The 16645-nt window shown below is 37.2% G+C and overlaps 1 protein-coding gene and 1 long non-coding RNA gene across 4 annotated transcripts in view; one reads left to right on the top strand and one right to left on the bottom strand.

Moving 5' to 3' along the window:
- Positions 1 to 10881, bottom strand: part of lrrtm4l1 (leucine rich repeat transmembrane neuronal 4 like 1) — a 53582-nt gene extending 42701 nt beyond the window's left edge. The window contains exon 1 of the mRNA XM_017425480.3: positions 9469 to 10881. Coding sequence (XP_017280969.1) covers positions 9469 to 9472 — 4 coding nt within the window. The 5' untranslated portion in view covers positions 9473 to 10881. The remainder of the gene's footprint in view (positions 1 to 9468) is intronic.
- The window catches only part of LOC112450807, a 177035-nt gene that overhangs the window by 50658 nt on the left and 109732 nt on the right, over positions 1 to 16645 (top strand). For all 3 annotated transcript variants that reach the window (XR_005233984.1, XR_003039517.2, XR_005233985.1), the window contains exon 3: positions 14653 to 14771. This is a non-coding gene — a long non-coding RNA (uncharacterized LOC112450807). The remainder of the gene's footprint in view (positions 1 to 14652; positions 14772 to 16645) is intronic.

The raw sequence follows: 16645 nt of genomic DNA on the forward strand, positions 1-16645 counted from the left end.
ATCAGCACAAACAGAGCTGTTTAAGCTAAAGCAGGTCAGCTGTAAATACTGAGGAGTTGACATTTTGAAAGATGTGCGTGCACGTTGGTGATAAGTAAAGGTCACAGGTAGGCTACTATAGGTCATATATCATTTCTGTCCAATATTTTAATTTTTTAAAATACAAATTAAACACAGATTAGCAAAAATAATTATCCATATAACTTATTATTCATGTATATGCATGGTAATCCATTTAACCACTTTACAAATCAGCTATGATTTTGTTTGTATATAAACTTTATTATCTTTATCATTATTATTTTTCTCATTAACTCAGCCTCATATTGTCAGCAAACAGACTTTTTAAGCAACTGTGCAGTCATTGCTGCTTAAAGGGAATGCTTTATTTCAGTGAAGCTGTTTTATTACAGAAGCAAGAGAAGAATAATAATTTTTCTAGGTCATTGTTTTACCAGTGACAGACTTCTAAAGAGCTGTTAGTGGGGTTTTTTTTCACAACACATTTCTGTGTCTTATCTAAGCTTCTCGCCAATTTGTACCGTTTGTGGCTCGGCAAGAAAAAAGGTGATGTCATGCACGACCATATTCGAATTGAAATTTGTTTACACTTGCTGATGCCCTGTTTATTTGAGCGTGCCAGTGTGCTGTCAATCTAACCCTGTCAACAAATTATTAAAGTCCCACACGTATTATCAGTGGCCACATTTTCATTTGAATAAATAAGGTGCTGCATTTGTGTCTCATCACATTCTGTGAAAGGACTAACACTGGGTCCTCAGCCCTGACAGTCTCAACATTTTGGTTTACCTGAATGAAAAATGGTGTCTGTACCTACAAACACGCAGTGCTGCTAACGCCTCAGTAAGGAAAGTAGCTACTAACGGCCCTAAAAGTTCAAAAAAGGTTAAAAAACAAAAACAATTGGACTTCTATTCTGTAGCTGAAGACGTTTCGCTTCTCATCCGAGGAGCTTTCTCAATTCAGAAATAGAGAGTGTGGAGTTGAGCTTTTAAAGCTGAGATGTGATGTAAGCTGGATTGCTTGCAAATTGTTCTCGCTCTCCTAACAATAGAGGCTCGTTAGAGTCCTTGTTTGTCTGACTCACTGATGGGCCACTCTGGTCACATGAGTGCAGGTGTTGATTGAAGTGAAACTGACTGGGGATCAGGCCTAAAGCTCCATTATATGTTTTTGAAAGCTGAAATCTGAGACCTCCTCGTCTGTTCGACGTTGGTTTCTCCCTTTTGACATAGATGGCTTCCTTTACCCCCCTCTCAAACCATCTGTCTTCTCGGTCCAAAATATATACATTTTGATCCTCAAAGGAGTGTCCCTTATCCTTGAGGTGTAGGTGGACAGCTGAGTCCTGTCCCGAAGAGGTGGCTCTCCTGTGTTGAGCCATGCGTCTGTGGAGAGGTTGTTTGGTCTCTCCAATATAGAGGTCTGAACATTCTTCGCTGCACTGAACTGTATACACCACTCTTCTCAGTTTGGGTTTGGGTGGACCAACCTCTGCCTGAGAGTCTTGTTGGGTTTGAAATGTACTGTACCTAAAAATTGCTAAATAGCAGAAAGTGAGAAAGAATAGTCAAAAATGCATTCTTAATATGTTTAGAACTACAAATTAACTTTCTCTGTCACAGTTCCAGTAAAAGTGACCCAAAAGGGACACTCAGAGTTACTCAGTTTTTTTTTTTTGTTGTTGTTTTTAAGTTTAGTGTGAAGTCTGGTTTGGTTTTTAGTAGTGACTCATTGAGTTGGGTGGGATCATCCAGCAGCAGCGGTGGCGGCTTCGTGTGCAGAGGGTGGAACGTCTTCTCCTCTGACTGCAGCTGGGAGGGACGCTGCATGAGGACTGGGCCGCCTGCAGTGTTTGGGGACGGGGGAAGGGCGACGTGACAGCACCCGCTGCTCGTTGAGAACGGCAACAACCAAAGGTTGCTTTCATGTCAGTCTCCAAAAACACCAAAAAGAAGCCACTAGTCACTACTTTGTTAAATGTTGCTGAATTCTCACTCAATATAGTGACAAAGTTGCTAACACTGCAAACAAGAAAGCTTTGTCTCAAATAGGGATGTCAAGATTGACCAATTTGTTTCGCTTTATGGACATGCACGATATGATTGGAGCTGTGAATAGATGCATTTTTGGAATTGTAGACGTATTAGTCTGTTTGCATCAGTACAAATCCATACATTTAATTATGTTGTATGAAATATATTTAAAAAAAAACATTTTGGCTGCTCACTGCTGAGTTAGAAAGTGTTAACCTCATTTGCTGCCTCGTGAGTAAGGTTTTATGAGTAAGTGGATTGTAATTTTAAAACAAAGGCTATTTTTTGAACAGTTTTAAGGTAGTAAATTAGTCTAAATAACATTGAGTCATCTCTTTCTTTTGTTGTATTGTACAGCACTGAATAACTGAACCAAATTCATTTTGAATCACAATGAGTGAGGGGTGAATCAGCTTTTTGCTACTCATCTTATTTCAGTGTATTGTCAGTGTGTTGGAATGCAAATCTTATTGACCACAAATTAAAGGAGCACAAACTTTGGTATATTTTTAATTTTATTTCTCTCTAATTATAATCATCTACAGCAAATAACTGTCAGATTTTGGGATTCTTAGATTTTTTTTCTATCATATATTTAATATTTCAAAAATGCACTACAGCTACATGAGTTGGGTTTGTGAATCATTTAGTAACTTTAGTTTGTCAGCTGCCATATTGGATTTTTGTTGCAGGAAGTGAATATCACACAGGCCACAGCTCGCACTTTGCTCGACCTGCTCTTAATAATGCATAAGAAGTTTAAGCTTTTATTAAACTTCTCTACAGCAAATGACTCAGATTTTAAGATTCTTGGATGGATTTTGTGTGTGTGTGTGTGCACAGCAAATTAAGTGAGCCAGAACAGAAATGCATCAAAAAAAATGTTTTTAAAATTACATCTTTCTTTAAGAGAAGAGACGATTTATTTAACTAGTGAGTAAGATGAACAGAATATTTATTCCTCCATAAGTTTTGGATCCTGGAGAAAATATTTGTAAGATGCACTGATTCTTCAGATTACTCTCTAGTGTTTTTTAAATGTAGGTTGACTCATTATATAACCATCCTGGATGTTCTTGAATGAGTATTTCTTTTCAATTGAATGTTCTAAATCAGCCCTGATTTAAACAAGAGTCACAAGCGGGTTCAGTAATAAAACAAATAGATATTCTGAAATCTTCTGAAAAATAATGTAAAGCGCATGACATTTTGGGGTTAGTGTAAATCGATTTTAACTCAAAATATCTGTTTAAGGCCTTAGGATTGAAGGAATATATATGCATATCGCCCGCCAGCATTCTTTCCAGTCTTAGACTAAGATCTTATGATGAGAAATGGAGTTGTTTAGGTCAAACGTTGAAAACAATGTTAACTGTGATATTGCAAGATTTCAAGAAATGTGTGAACACTCTGAGGATGAGTTGAAGATGACTCTCAGCCACTACCACACCAAATATTAGCTCAATATCTGTAAAATTGAATGAGTTGTTGCCATTTCTGTTTGATATGGTTGCTAAGCAGTGGCAGCCATCTTGACTGGGGTTGACTCTGTTGTAAACGTACACACAATAATTACTTTAACCTCAAAAAACTGTGTTTAAGCATCTGAGTTTCATGAAATTAGTACATTGTACAGTACTATAGTAGAAAGTAGAGTTCACTAATACATTGTTGTTCTTCAGTAAAACAAATACAGTTGGGTAAAGGAGCACAGCAGGGTTCAATTCATCAAGTTTAAGTCTTGAAAGTTAAGGTGTAAATGTTAACGAGTCAGTTTTATTAGCACAAAAAAGTCTCAATTTAACTGACAAATAGTCAAAGTTTTATTGGGGAGAAAAAAAGAAAAAAATAATAATTTTGAGATAAAAAAAAAGAATTTAAATAAAAAAGTTAATTCAATAGTGATGCAAATACGCTGTTGTAGTAGGAGCCTTTTAGAAAAAGTAATGAATAATTTTTTTCCATTCATCAAGCTGGCAGTGTGAAAATTGTTAACAAGCGAGTGGTCAGCTGTATGAAACCATGGCAACTGAGCGCAAGGTCTAGTGTGCCTCACTGATATAAAATATACAATACATCATCATAAGCCTGTTGCACTCCTTTTCTTCTCCCAGGCTTGGCTCCTGGTGCTTGTTGGCAGACTTTGTTCTCAGGTTTGTTTGTCTCTGAACATTTTCAGCCGCACAGATTCAACGCGCAGGAAGTCATTTTCTGCTGAAGTCACTTCAACACATCATAGAGGGGAAAAAAGGCAATAAAGGGGGTGAATTCCAACTAGTGACCCAGAGGTATGGTGGAGGAATCTGATGTGATGTGCTGATGGTTCAGCAGCATGAGTAGGTTGCAATGAGGTGAATATGTTAAACTGCAGAAAATGATTGCTGATGGGGAACTGAGTCAGGCTCGGGACAAAGAGACATTCTGCTTTATGACAGATTCATCTTGTAGTGAATTATGCCGCAATAATTAATCTGGACAAGTGAAACGGGGCACCTTAACTTAATTATTTCTCCAAGGGAAAACAGTGAAAACATTTTTGCCTGTATGTACCGTTAGCAAAATGTCTCAAGAACTACTGGATGGGTTTAAATGAAACTCTCACAGCAGTCACTGGATGGACATCTACAACTGATTAACTTTGTAGTCGACCTTATTCCTGATGGCCACCACATCTAATCAGTATTACAAATATTGAGCAATTGTGGCGTTAACTATTGCACCAAATTTCCAAGGATTTGGTGCCACAGTAGCTAACAGTCATTCATAACACATACTCCAGATCATGTGAAATATCACAATATCGTATGAGATTGCACAAAATTTTTATTTTCAAGGTTTAACCAAAACAAAAATAGCTTAATTTCTCTTTCAAACTCTGGCATGAAAGGTGGCAGGTGACATGCATTCATTTAATTGACACAATAAGCTCATACAACACAAAACAGATAAAATATAAATGGTTAACTACACGTACTTTTGAGCTGGTTTTAGACTATTAGAATTACAATCGTTAATAAAATCAAATTAAAAGAGACCTTTAAACTGGTGAAAGAATTTACATGAGTTATAGATCAGTGGACACAAAATTACATGAGACAAGACGGTACTATATTGGAAAGAATTTAGAGGGAAGTGGATTTGGTAAGCTGCAGATTATTGGAATTGTTTCATTTGATTGAGCAAAACTCAGTTTTGTTACATAATGAGTTTCCATTGATGGCTTTGAGTATTTGAAAAGCACCTGCAGATTCAAAGCTAAAGTTTCCCTTCCCTTTAAGTGAAATCAGTCTTACCTGTGATACAGAGAGACCTTGTATTTCCCTTAGATACGCCTACATCCTAAATCTAATTAAAACTCATCTCATAATGCATTCCTGAAGCTGATCTTCAGGGATCATTCAAAGTTTTTGAAGTGTGGTTCTGTGAATGGGTTATGAGCAGTTAATATAATAACTGTTACAGATAGCTGTTTAAATGACTTCTGTTTAAAGCACCCCTACAAGCTAACAGTTCATCTGAGCATGACCAAGACTAAAAAGGACCAATGCCATCTTGAAACAACTCCAACTCATAAATAAATACGTTACGCTGCACTTATTTGCATTTATTCTGTCTGAAGTATTATATTACTGCTGGAAAAACTACAGAGATTAAACAACCAACCACAGACTTTGATGGAAATGATCGTAAAACATTTAAAAAACATTGTTTGCATCACTGAGATATATCTAGACACAAAACAGGAAGTCAGAATTTGAAGGCATGAAAGTCAAGTGCCCCCTAGTGGCTGGCTGCAGTACAACTTTTAAGTCCCACCTCCTGTGTGTGAACAAATTTAAAATAAACTTCAGATAATATTGGTGGTGTTTTTCAATTGACGTTCTTACCATGCTGCTGTATGTTCAAATATGCATTTTTTTTAAATACTTTGACTTTCAACTAGCTATTTGAGGCTTTATAACATATGTTAGACTGTGATTGACGATGTGACAGCCTCTTAGAGAGTTTGGAGAGTGTAAATGGTTAACAGTCTGCACTTACAGTATATAGCATCTTTTTAACCTCTCTAGGGTCTGCAAGGCTTTTTACAGATTTTCTCAAATGCACATTACCATACACATTTATACAGAGCTTTCTGTTATATATATTATTTTATACACTATATACAACATTTTTATATTATTGTTAGGTGGGGTTTGCTCAAGGATGCTTCAGCACACTGCATGGATAGGGGATCGAACCCTTGACTCTCCATTTGGAAGTTAATCACCCTTCCTTAGGGCTTGGCCGTGTAAAGGTGGGACTCTCGTATAAATAATGCAGCCCTACATCCCTAGTGCACAGTATCTGATTCCAAAAGTATAACAAAAAAACATACATTTAGGCTTCAATCTTGGACAATGGAAGTTAATGGAGTCAGTTTGTCCATCTTTCTTTGGTCACATGTACCACTAATTGGTCACATGTACCACTAAGACATTTTTGAAATTGGAGTTTTAAGGGCAGCAATCTGTTTTGGTGTTGGCTCTGCTTGGACAAGCTGTTAACTCATCAGACTTCAGTCATCAAAACTATAGCGTTTCTTCAAACTGAGAACATTCAGAGCTGTCTAGAAGAAGTCGGATATTTGACTCATAAACAACTATTAAAGGTACTCACTGCAGCATCGTGACCAGTCAAAAACAACTTTAAAGTAAGAAATGTTTTTTAAATCAGTTGTTCGGTTATTAACTTAAAATTTTGTAAGCACAATTTGTGACTTGATGCCAGCTACCACATGCTTGTTTAGCAGCTAAAGTGACTAAACATAGGTCAACAATGGTGATTTTCATGAAAAAGATATTAAAGATGGGAAAGCCTGACAATTTTTATGCATTGTTACATATTTACACTCAATTTACACTCAAATGCAGATAAGCTTTGAGAAGTTGAAGGAAAAATACACACGCAGCTTATTTTAAGCTCGTTTTCCAAGTAATAAATTAATCTTAAATTTCCAAGAAAACTGCCCCATAGCCTAATTAATGTTTCTGTTTGATGGGGAAAAAACTGATGGATGATTGAATAAATGAAACATTATTTGAACCTAATTGCCTTGTTGCTCCTGCTGAAGCAGCTCCACTACAGGAGATTAGCATGCTCCATCAGACTGAAGACCATGGTACCACATTGTATTATTTATGCTCTGACTCAAGTGCAGCTGAAAATGTATTTTCTTTGTGTTGTGGTGGGAATGAATATAAATTCCATAGCGAGGGATGCAAACAGGCGATTCACATTCATCACTCATGGGCTGGTTAGAAATGCACGCTTGGCAACTATTGATTAAAAAACATTGTTGCTGCATTGCTGGTAACTAGATTTGTAATGAGAATATTTTTCAAATGGGCCTTAATTATAGTGATTACTTCTAATTAAGGCAAAAATAACAAAGAATTTTCTGGTTTCAGCTTGTCAAATGTGACTTAAGTCTTTTGTTATTAAAAACAGAACACTTTGACTCATTCGCTAGCGATTTTGGCAAAACCGTTTTAAGAGAATTGCCGTAAGTCAAAAACTATATATACTATACATCAGCTGAAAGAGGGACTTGCAGATGATAAATTCTGTGGATTTTGAGTTCTAATGGTATGTTCAGGGAGACAACCTTTGCCCTGATGAATAATCTGCCCTTGTCCTTGGATGAGAACAGGTCAAAGAATGTGGGAGCCAATAGTGTGGATTTCTTCACAAATGCAACCACTTATTTCAGATTATTGTGTTGACATAAATAAAACTGTAACAGTATCTGCTAATTAGCTGCACGGAGCTGCTTATTACTTGGGAAAATGCCACAGATGTGTGGGCTGGATGCATCCTCACAGTCTGCAGCAGTTAGATTTAGGAATATTCACTGTAAAAACAAATGGTTTAAATTTAACCAATAAAGCTGGTGTAACAATTTGCACTTATTATAACAGAGTAGATTATAGCATATCTTTTAGAGTTAAAATTACCAAAATGTAACAACTAAATTGAACTTAATAAACTAAATTTCAACCAATTTTTAACCTTTGTTATTCCTCAAATTGATATATCCCAATTCTATGAACAGCGTTTGTGATCGGTAGATAAACTTGGCTAATGCTAGGCTAGCTAAGTAAGAACTGCCCCTAGTTATTGGACATAAAGGATATAAAGTTAAAAACAAAAGCTTCCCGAATCCAAGTTCTATGACAGTTCCTAACTTTAATTTTTCCTACGTTATCTGTATTCTTAACCCATTTAAAGGAGACTTATTGTTTTCTGTTGGGCGTCGCAGAGGATGGATGAACCTTCGACTCGAAGGACGTTAACTGTTGATGCTGCAGCACAGAACCAATATCTTCAGTTAAATTTTTATTTATTTATTTTGAAGGTAGCATGAAATTCAAAATTGGTCATTTTTGGAAAATTACATTTGCAGTACTAGCTAAAATACTTCATTAAAATTTAAATCTACATCGATAACATTTAATACCCTTCAAAATCCTTTTTTTACAGTGTAGCAATAAATAAATCTAAACCAGAGGAGCACAAATCTAATGATTTAGATGAGTAAAACAAAAGGCTTAAGTGCAGACTGCAGCACTTCTTGCTCTGTAGGGACACACAGTTGCCATCCTCTGAGATTTCCAACAACAAAAGTTCCTTTGAAAAAAGGAGACCCGCTATTTAAGCAGCTTTTATTGGCAAGTGTCAGCATCATTTCATCACACATTCAGTCAGTGACATTTCTGAACACCCCCCAGCTCCCTAGTTGGATTGAGAACTCCCAAATTTATGCAAAAAAAATAAAAAATAAATCACAGAGGAGCCCAAAACCACTGAGACACTCATGAGGAGTGTGGGTTTGTGTCTGAGCGGAGGATTTAGCTCTGGAGCATCCACACTCAGTAAAATGGAGGAGGTGATAGGCAGTGTGGGATGAGATTGGAGGTGCCCAGAGCTGTCAAGGGGGGAGGAGGGGGGAGGCAAGGGATCGAGTCAAAACACATCAGGGCTCCGGAGAGAGAGACTGGAGGGATATTAGGAGGGAGACGCCGAATTAAACAAGTCACATCTCAACATTTTGACCGTTTTAAGGTCAGGTTTGGATTGTTTTAATAAACTTGTCACTGCAGGTCCAACACAAGGACATATGGGGGGATTTAACTCATTCCCCGCTGCTATTATAAATGATTAATAGAATATAAATTTTTTTTTTATTTATTATAAAATACATTAAAGAAAACCGCTCGAACTAAAAGAAAAGCCGTGTTTTTTGAGGAAATCCTGCAGACTTGAAATGCTCTGACATGGAGATGTCAGTTTGCTGCGCATGGATGAGCAGCATTTTCACAAGCAGTAATTTATTTCTTTTTTTTTTTTCAAAATGCCTCCAGTTACTTACCCATGTTGTCTCATCGAGTCCAGTCCCTCAGTCCTCCGTAGCGCAATCCTACTGCACGACTTTTCCTCCGCGTCGCCTTTTCCCTCTCCGGTACCTGAGGAGACCGTAGAGACCTTCGCGCCTTTTCACGCCGCGGGTGACTCACCTGCCTTCATTCTAAAATAACTCAAGATTGTAGGAAGGAGAAAAGAGGCGATTTTAAAGTTTGCGCTCTTGCTCCATCATGGCGCAGTGCAACTTTGCGGAAAACCTCTCGCCACAAATGACCGTTTCATCACTAAAGCTCCAAGTTGCGGATCACCCCGAAAAAGAGAGCCATGATTGCGCAAACAGAACCGGCTCAGAGGTGAAGCCGAACCGGGCAGAGACTCGGGGATGCGGGGGGAAAGTCAGCGGCGGAGGGTCGGCGTCCTCTGCGCAAACATCCAGCGGAGCGGCAGGGGCGCAAAAAGGCAGGCAGGTTTCCCCGATGTGTGCGCGCGCTCGGCTGCGCTCTGGAGCGTGTACACGCGTGTGCGGGCAGGTGCGCGCATGTGCGAGGAGATAATAAAGAAAGCAAAAGCAACCGGACGCAGGGTTTAACTCTCGGATGCGTTTCTGTGCTGCTCCTCCATCCTCAGCAACCAAAAAGAAACGGAACCACTCGCGTCCTCCTCGTGCCACTGTGGTGTGCAGGTGCTGTGGAGGGAAAGCTATATGTGGTCGTCATTCCCACCTCATGTTGCATAATTATTGCAGATGGGAAGGCGCAGTTCGAGCCCTGCTTGTTAGAGCAGAGATGATCGACACGCTCTCACAGCTGCTTTCAAACCCATTACTGTCGCGGGGCGTTTCAAGATGGATCTCATCTTTATAAGTGAGCATGTCAGTCCTTAGAGACAACTAATTAAAGGCTTTTGGCAATAAAACTCCTACGATTAAATTTTCTTAATCTAAACTAAGAGACAGTTGAAGTTGGAGTTCAGCAGTCTTTAATCACTTATATTCATCGGCGGTTTTAGAGGGAGGCACTGAGTGGTGGCTTCCACTGGGGAAACATATCTTGCCATCCCAGTTGCCACCCTTCTTGTAGGCTAGTTAATTATATATAGAAATAAAATAGTCTAATCTATAACCCTATATATCTCTAATATACCAGACTTTGTATAGATTTAATTAACATTATAAAAGGCTTTGTGAACCATTACTAAGTTCAAAAAATGTTTTATAAATGCAGAATATTCACCATATGTGGTCTGAAGTTAGTCCAGTCCTAAAACAAAGTTTTTGGTTTGTCTTTTGCTTTATTTTTATTCTAAACGGGAACAAAGTTGTACAAAACAAACCTGATATTGTGTTAAGAAAACTTAAACTGTGTGAATAAAACCATAGACATTTGGAGCAAAGGTAACTATTTTTCTTTTTTTTTTTTGTTTGTTAAGAAATGTTGTTTTTCCTGTTATCCATGTTTATATCTAGTTTACCGTACATGCACACTAAATGTTTTTTAAATGTCTAAAATGCCCTAAAGATCAGCTAAAGAGTCTTGAAATTTGAGTTTGAAAAAAGTCTGGAATATTGAAATGTGTATATGAAATATATAGGGACCTATATATTTGTACATGTACATAAACACAGACTAGAAAGTAAGCCTCATCGCTGTGCAGAAACTGTCATTTTGTGAAAATAAAATGTTGGACCATAAGTGATATAAGCATTTGGTGGTCATAGCGTTTAATGTAAGAGACATGACAAGTTAAAGAACCTTCCCTTCCAGTTCTAAAAAGAAAAGTTTGAGCTCAGACAAAATAGAAGCTTGGATGTACGCTCTCCGCATTTTAGAGTGACTTAAGAGAAAACCATAAATCCTAAAGCGATGAGAGGGAAAAACTAGCGAAAAGACAACAAATATGGCTGTTTTGATGTATAAGCTATATAAAGGCAAGGATTTGGCGGGGAAATACGTTTGTTTGCAAAAACTTTGGAAAGTTTAGACAATTCAAGGGTTAGTGGGACTTCATTACACGAAGGTGGTAATTCTGTGGTGAAATCTTCAAAATTCCTAAAACACAGGCTGCAGTTGTATTAAAAAAAACAATAAATATATCTTAATGCCAGTTCAGTCATGCAAAGTCTAATCATTTGCAACCTGTTTAATGTTTGAATGAACTGTAGCACTCCAAACAGGCCTGGGTTTTCTCACCAAAATCGCACCGAATTCTTTTGCAGTTTTTGTGTATTTTGTCCACACTGTTTGTTGTACTTCTACCGAAAGACAAAGTACAGTATTCCTTATCAAACTGTATGTTTTTATGAATTTTATGAGTGTTTTTCAGAGCTTCCAGAGGAGTATTGAATTAAAAATCATGACAGAAATGGTTGAATATTAATCGAAGTGCTCTAATTCGTATGCATTACCTCAAAAAAAAAAGTGCCTCTTTTTATACAAGAATTTTCTTCAGTGTTGCAGTTAGAATAAAACCTTTTAAGAACAACGAGACAGTTTAGCAGCTCCCAGCATCGTGAATAAGTAAATGCAGAAGTTTTATTCATGTTTGTTTATTCTCTTTTCACAAATAGGTGACTTAGTGAAAAGGTTGAAAACGAAAAAATACTGACTGAGCCAGACTTTGATGATCAAAATTTATTGCAATGCAGGATTTCAAAAGCCACCACTTATAAATTAGGAAAATAAGCTGTACTCTTGTCCATTTGGTGCATTTTTAATTGATATTTTTTTCCCATAAGACATGCTGTTTAAAATTAGGAGGTCAAATATCAAGCAAAAAAAATTGCATGGCATTGCATGGGCACACTATAACAGCACCACAGGAGTCTTTTTATGAGTTGAAACCCTTTTGATCTGGTTTGAATCAGTCACATAGGAACACTTGTTTATTTATAGATGGATATCATCTAACAGGATAAGTTATTCCCAGAGATCCCTCCAGGTTCATCCTTTCAGCTCCTTAATGTTACCAAAGTTTACTAAGCAAGCAGTTTGTGCAGATATCTTTTCCTTTTTTTTCTTTAACATTTCCAGTAGATCAGTCAGAAAGACGCATTAAAACGATCAAATGCGTTTAACAAGCACAGGGCATGCCTCCCTGTTTTAGAGGTTTCTGTCATGGTTCCAAGAAGGAAGGACTTTTAATCTGCAGGATGAGAAGATATCCCGTCTCCTGTTCCCAGAGTGACTTAGACTTTGATGCAGGTGAAGAAGAGAGGGGCTGATCTAAAACAAACTGAAGGGAACTAACGTAACAGAAGAATAAAGTAATGACAAGATAATGAAAAAAAAACATTTGATATAAGCAAGAAAGTGGAAAATGATCCTTTGGTTGGTGGTTCAAATGTGTCTTATCGACACAAAAAGAAAAGCGAACAATAACCATGATTTGAACATTGAGTTTGGTCAAATCTCTCACTTGGGCTGAATCCCATTTCCTAATGTTGCATCTACACCAGTGGGTTCCACACTCTTCTGCTTTCAGCCCACAAAATAAGTTAGACTCATAAGCCTGACTATTGTTAAAGTATACAAATAAAAGCTCATTAACAAAGAGCCTCAAACTACATATCTGAGTAACTGTGACAATTTAAACAAAAGAAAATACATTTGTTAGTTTGTCTGTGTAGCTTAAGCAAAAAGATGCACATAGAAAGAAAAAGCAATGGGGGAAAAAAGAGAAAGCAGCATGCCCAGAAAAATATCAGTTTAAAGGGACATAAAGCCTCACAACTTCAGATTCCTTCTGCATCACAAAAAGAATGTAGACACCCTGTCTCAGTGTGAATATGCAAAACTTTTTGGGTTAATTAATGGGAAAGGAAGATATGGATTTCAGCTGTAGTCATAAATATCTTTGCCTAAACTCAAAAAGACATTTAGTCCCTACTAGTTTGTTTCTGTACCAAGTAATAAATGAAAAATATGTCAAGTCCACAACTTATTGTATGTTTACATTTTAGAGAGAACAGCCTATTTTACAATGCTGACCAAAACATTTGACTGAGTCTGAATGTCTGAAGTTTTCTCACTTGTGTCAATCACAGTAATGCATCAACATGTGTAAAAAAAAAAAGTCATTTTATGCATTTGTTAGCAGACAGAGGCAGCATTATTTGATAGCATTTTTCCCTCATGCACGGTTTACTTGGAGATAAAAACAAGACATAATTTCTTTCAAGGTGTTCAATAAACACAAAACTTTGAAGTTTGTGTGCTCACAACGACATGCCCCCGGGACATTGTAAATGGAGCATTCTAATGCATTTAGTTAGAAAAAATAGAATTAATTCAGCATAAGGAATTTTATTTTTGCCATGCGCCACACAAGTGTAGTAATGCCAGTATAGAGCCACGTTTAAAGCAAAAAAAAAACAACAACTATAATTTAAGATCAAACACTTGCAAAGTGATTATTTAATAATATTTGTTTTGGGTAAGTATAATCATATATAAAAAAAACTTTACATATATATGAAACTCAAGATTATTATGTATAATAATGATTTTGTCTTTGTGTACATGTCTGTAGGATTAGCAAAATGTCTCATAAATCACTGGATGGATTTAAAATGAAACTCCTAACACAATTGTTAAATCATCTACAACTAAACATTTGGAGTCAGCCACACTGAACATGGCTGCCACAACAAACTGACCTTATCAGACACACAAATGGCGATAACTCATTCAGTTTTACAGATATTGAGCTAAAGTTTGCTATGGTAGTTGCTGAGCATTATTCCTAACACATACTTTGAGCACTACACATTGTACAATATTTTTGCTTGAAACTTCGGCATTAACCTTTGGTAGTTAAGTCATTCTCAACACATTATTTAAGGGTTTTTATACCGAAGATGGCTCATAACATCATTTCCAAGGTTTGACCAAAACATCTACTCTATAACTGTTCCTTTTCAACATAAGATGATCTTAGTTTTAAACTCTGGCATGAAAGGCAGCAGGTGAAACAACATGGTCCTTTTTATATCTATGTATTTACAAAATGTGATTTATTTGAATTTGACCAGTTTTAGCCTAGATGTCTATGGAAAGAGATGTTTCTTAGACATATTTCAAACCCAAAGCGCTCATGGGTTGTTTAATATTATACAGTCATGTGGAAATGTTGTATCAATATCAACTGCAGCCTATTTGTTAAAATGTGTTTTACATGTGTGTGTTTCCTTTAGGTGCTTTAAGGGACTAAATGGTGACGTTTCCAACAAAGACGGTTGATTCTGGAGGCCTGCCTCATGCATCAGGAGCCCAGGAAAAACACGCCGCTCTGCGTTCCCTGGATGAACTAAAGGTAACTACCTGATAACAACTCCATCTAACTGAAGTCAGTCTGACAGTCGTTTTGGTCCTGCCGCCCACAGAATGCAAAAAAATATATAAAATAAAATAGAATAAAAGAAAGAGAAAAGTTTGAGATTTAAAGAGGTCACAAAGCTTTTGGGCTTCTTCCTCCAGTGTGTTATATAACACTTTGTTCACGTAAAAGGTCTGCTCAGTTACAAAGCCCACAACCCACTCTGAAGGGAGCTATTCTCCCCCACAGAAGACTCTGCTCCTGAACTAACAGGCTTTTCTTCCCTCACCCGTCTACATAATCATGAAGCAGTGAAGCCAGAGATTATGTGACTTTTTTCCTTTTTCATACAATAACGTATGTAAAATTCATTTAGATATAAAAAGAGCAAGTTGATAAAGTTCTGTAGAGTCATAAAATGTTTAGGTCATTTACTAAAACAATTCAGTGTCACCTATTTGTTTTTAAACTTTGAGTATTAGAAAATTAAAAACCTTTCACTTCGTATTTTTTATAAGAGTAAGCAGTTCAGCAGGACTGGGAAAATAAAATGCCCGCATTCTTGCAACTAGCTTCTATGTATAAGTTTTCTTTTTATAAAGTTGTTTCAAGTCGTTTAGAGTGGAGGTCTGTGAAATGGTTATGAACAATTACTATGTTGCCTGTCATAGTGGCACTTTGGGTTCAGTTTGTAGAAATAACGTTTAATTCTGACCGCATTGATGAGCTAGTCGAGCAGGTCTACAGTAGCAGACCCAATAGCAGTTTCTGCAAATGCTTTTTTTATGTTTCCATCATTTTTTGCACCTTTCTTTTACACCAGAAATATTATTTTTCTGCAGGAAATGCTACATCTGCCTGCTAATGCTTCTTGTTTTTGTTTTTATTTTGGCTGTTCCCTTTACAGGGGTCGCCACAGCAAGTCGTCCTCCTCCATCTAACTCTGTCTTCTGCGTCCTCTGTCCTCACTCATGTCCTCTCTTTGACTTTTTCCTGGCACCTGCATCTCCTACATCAGGGGTCTCCAATCCTGGTCCTCGAGGGCCACCATCCTGCATGTTTTCCTTGTTTCTCTGCTCCAACACACCTGATTCAGTGGTTAAATCACCTCTTCATGTTCTGCAGAACATGCAGAACATGTTCTGTTAATCACCCATTGATTCAAATCAGGTGTGTTGGAGCAGAGGAACAAGTAAAACATGCAGGATCGTGGCTCTCAAGGACCAGGATTGAAGACCACTGTCCTACATCCTTCTCCCAATATACCCACTGTCCCTTGTCTGCACATGTCCAAACTCAGCCTGCCCTCTCTAACTTTATCTTCTGCTAAAAATGTTTAGGGCTGCAGGAATCCACTTTGGTCTTGGCCCCACTTGGACTAGCCGTTTGCACGTGAACTAATTAATTTCTCCACGCTGAGATCATTCAAAAAACTATTTATAACGTGTTATTGTTCAGAATCTGTTTACAGAATCTCATTTCAAAAGATGTAATCCACTGGATTAAATCTGTATTTTCTAATCCAGATTTTTTAAGACGGCCTAATGTCGATCAATCATGTGACTGGATTTTGGCGGATTCTGCTGAGTGCTTTGTTTACAATTAGTGTGGACCCACATTTCAGAATTGCATATCAAAATAGTTTGAAAAATACTGGAGTAAACTTTTTCAAACTTCACCATTTGATATAGTTCAGGGTAACATTTCTTATGTTTGATTTCATATCTCGCAGTGAGTACTTTTAAGTACAAGTTTCATATGCTAGACATATTCTCATTAAATAGACATGAATGGAAAAGCAAAACTACTGAACATAAGCATTAATAAAATACAACTGTATGCTAACATTTTGGACAATCTGCAAAATTTAA

Source organism: Kryptolebias marmoratus, linkage group LG14 (assembly GCF_001649575.2).
Source record: "Kryptolebias marmoratus isolate JLee-2015 linkage group LG14, ASM164957v2, whole genome shotgun sequence".
Classification (NCBI taxonomy): domain Eukaryota; kingdom Metazoa; phylum Chordata; class Actinopteri; order Cyprinodontiformes; family Rivulidae; genus Kryptolebias; species Kryptolebias marmoratus.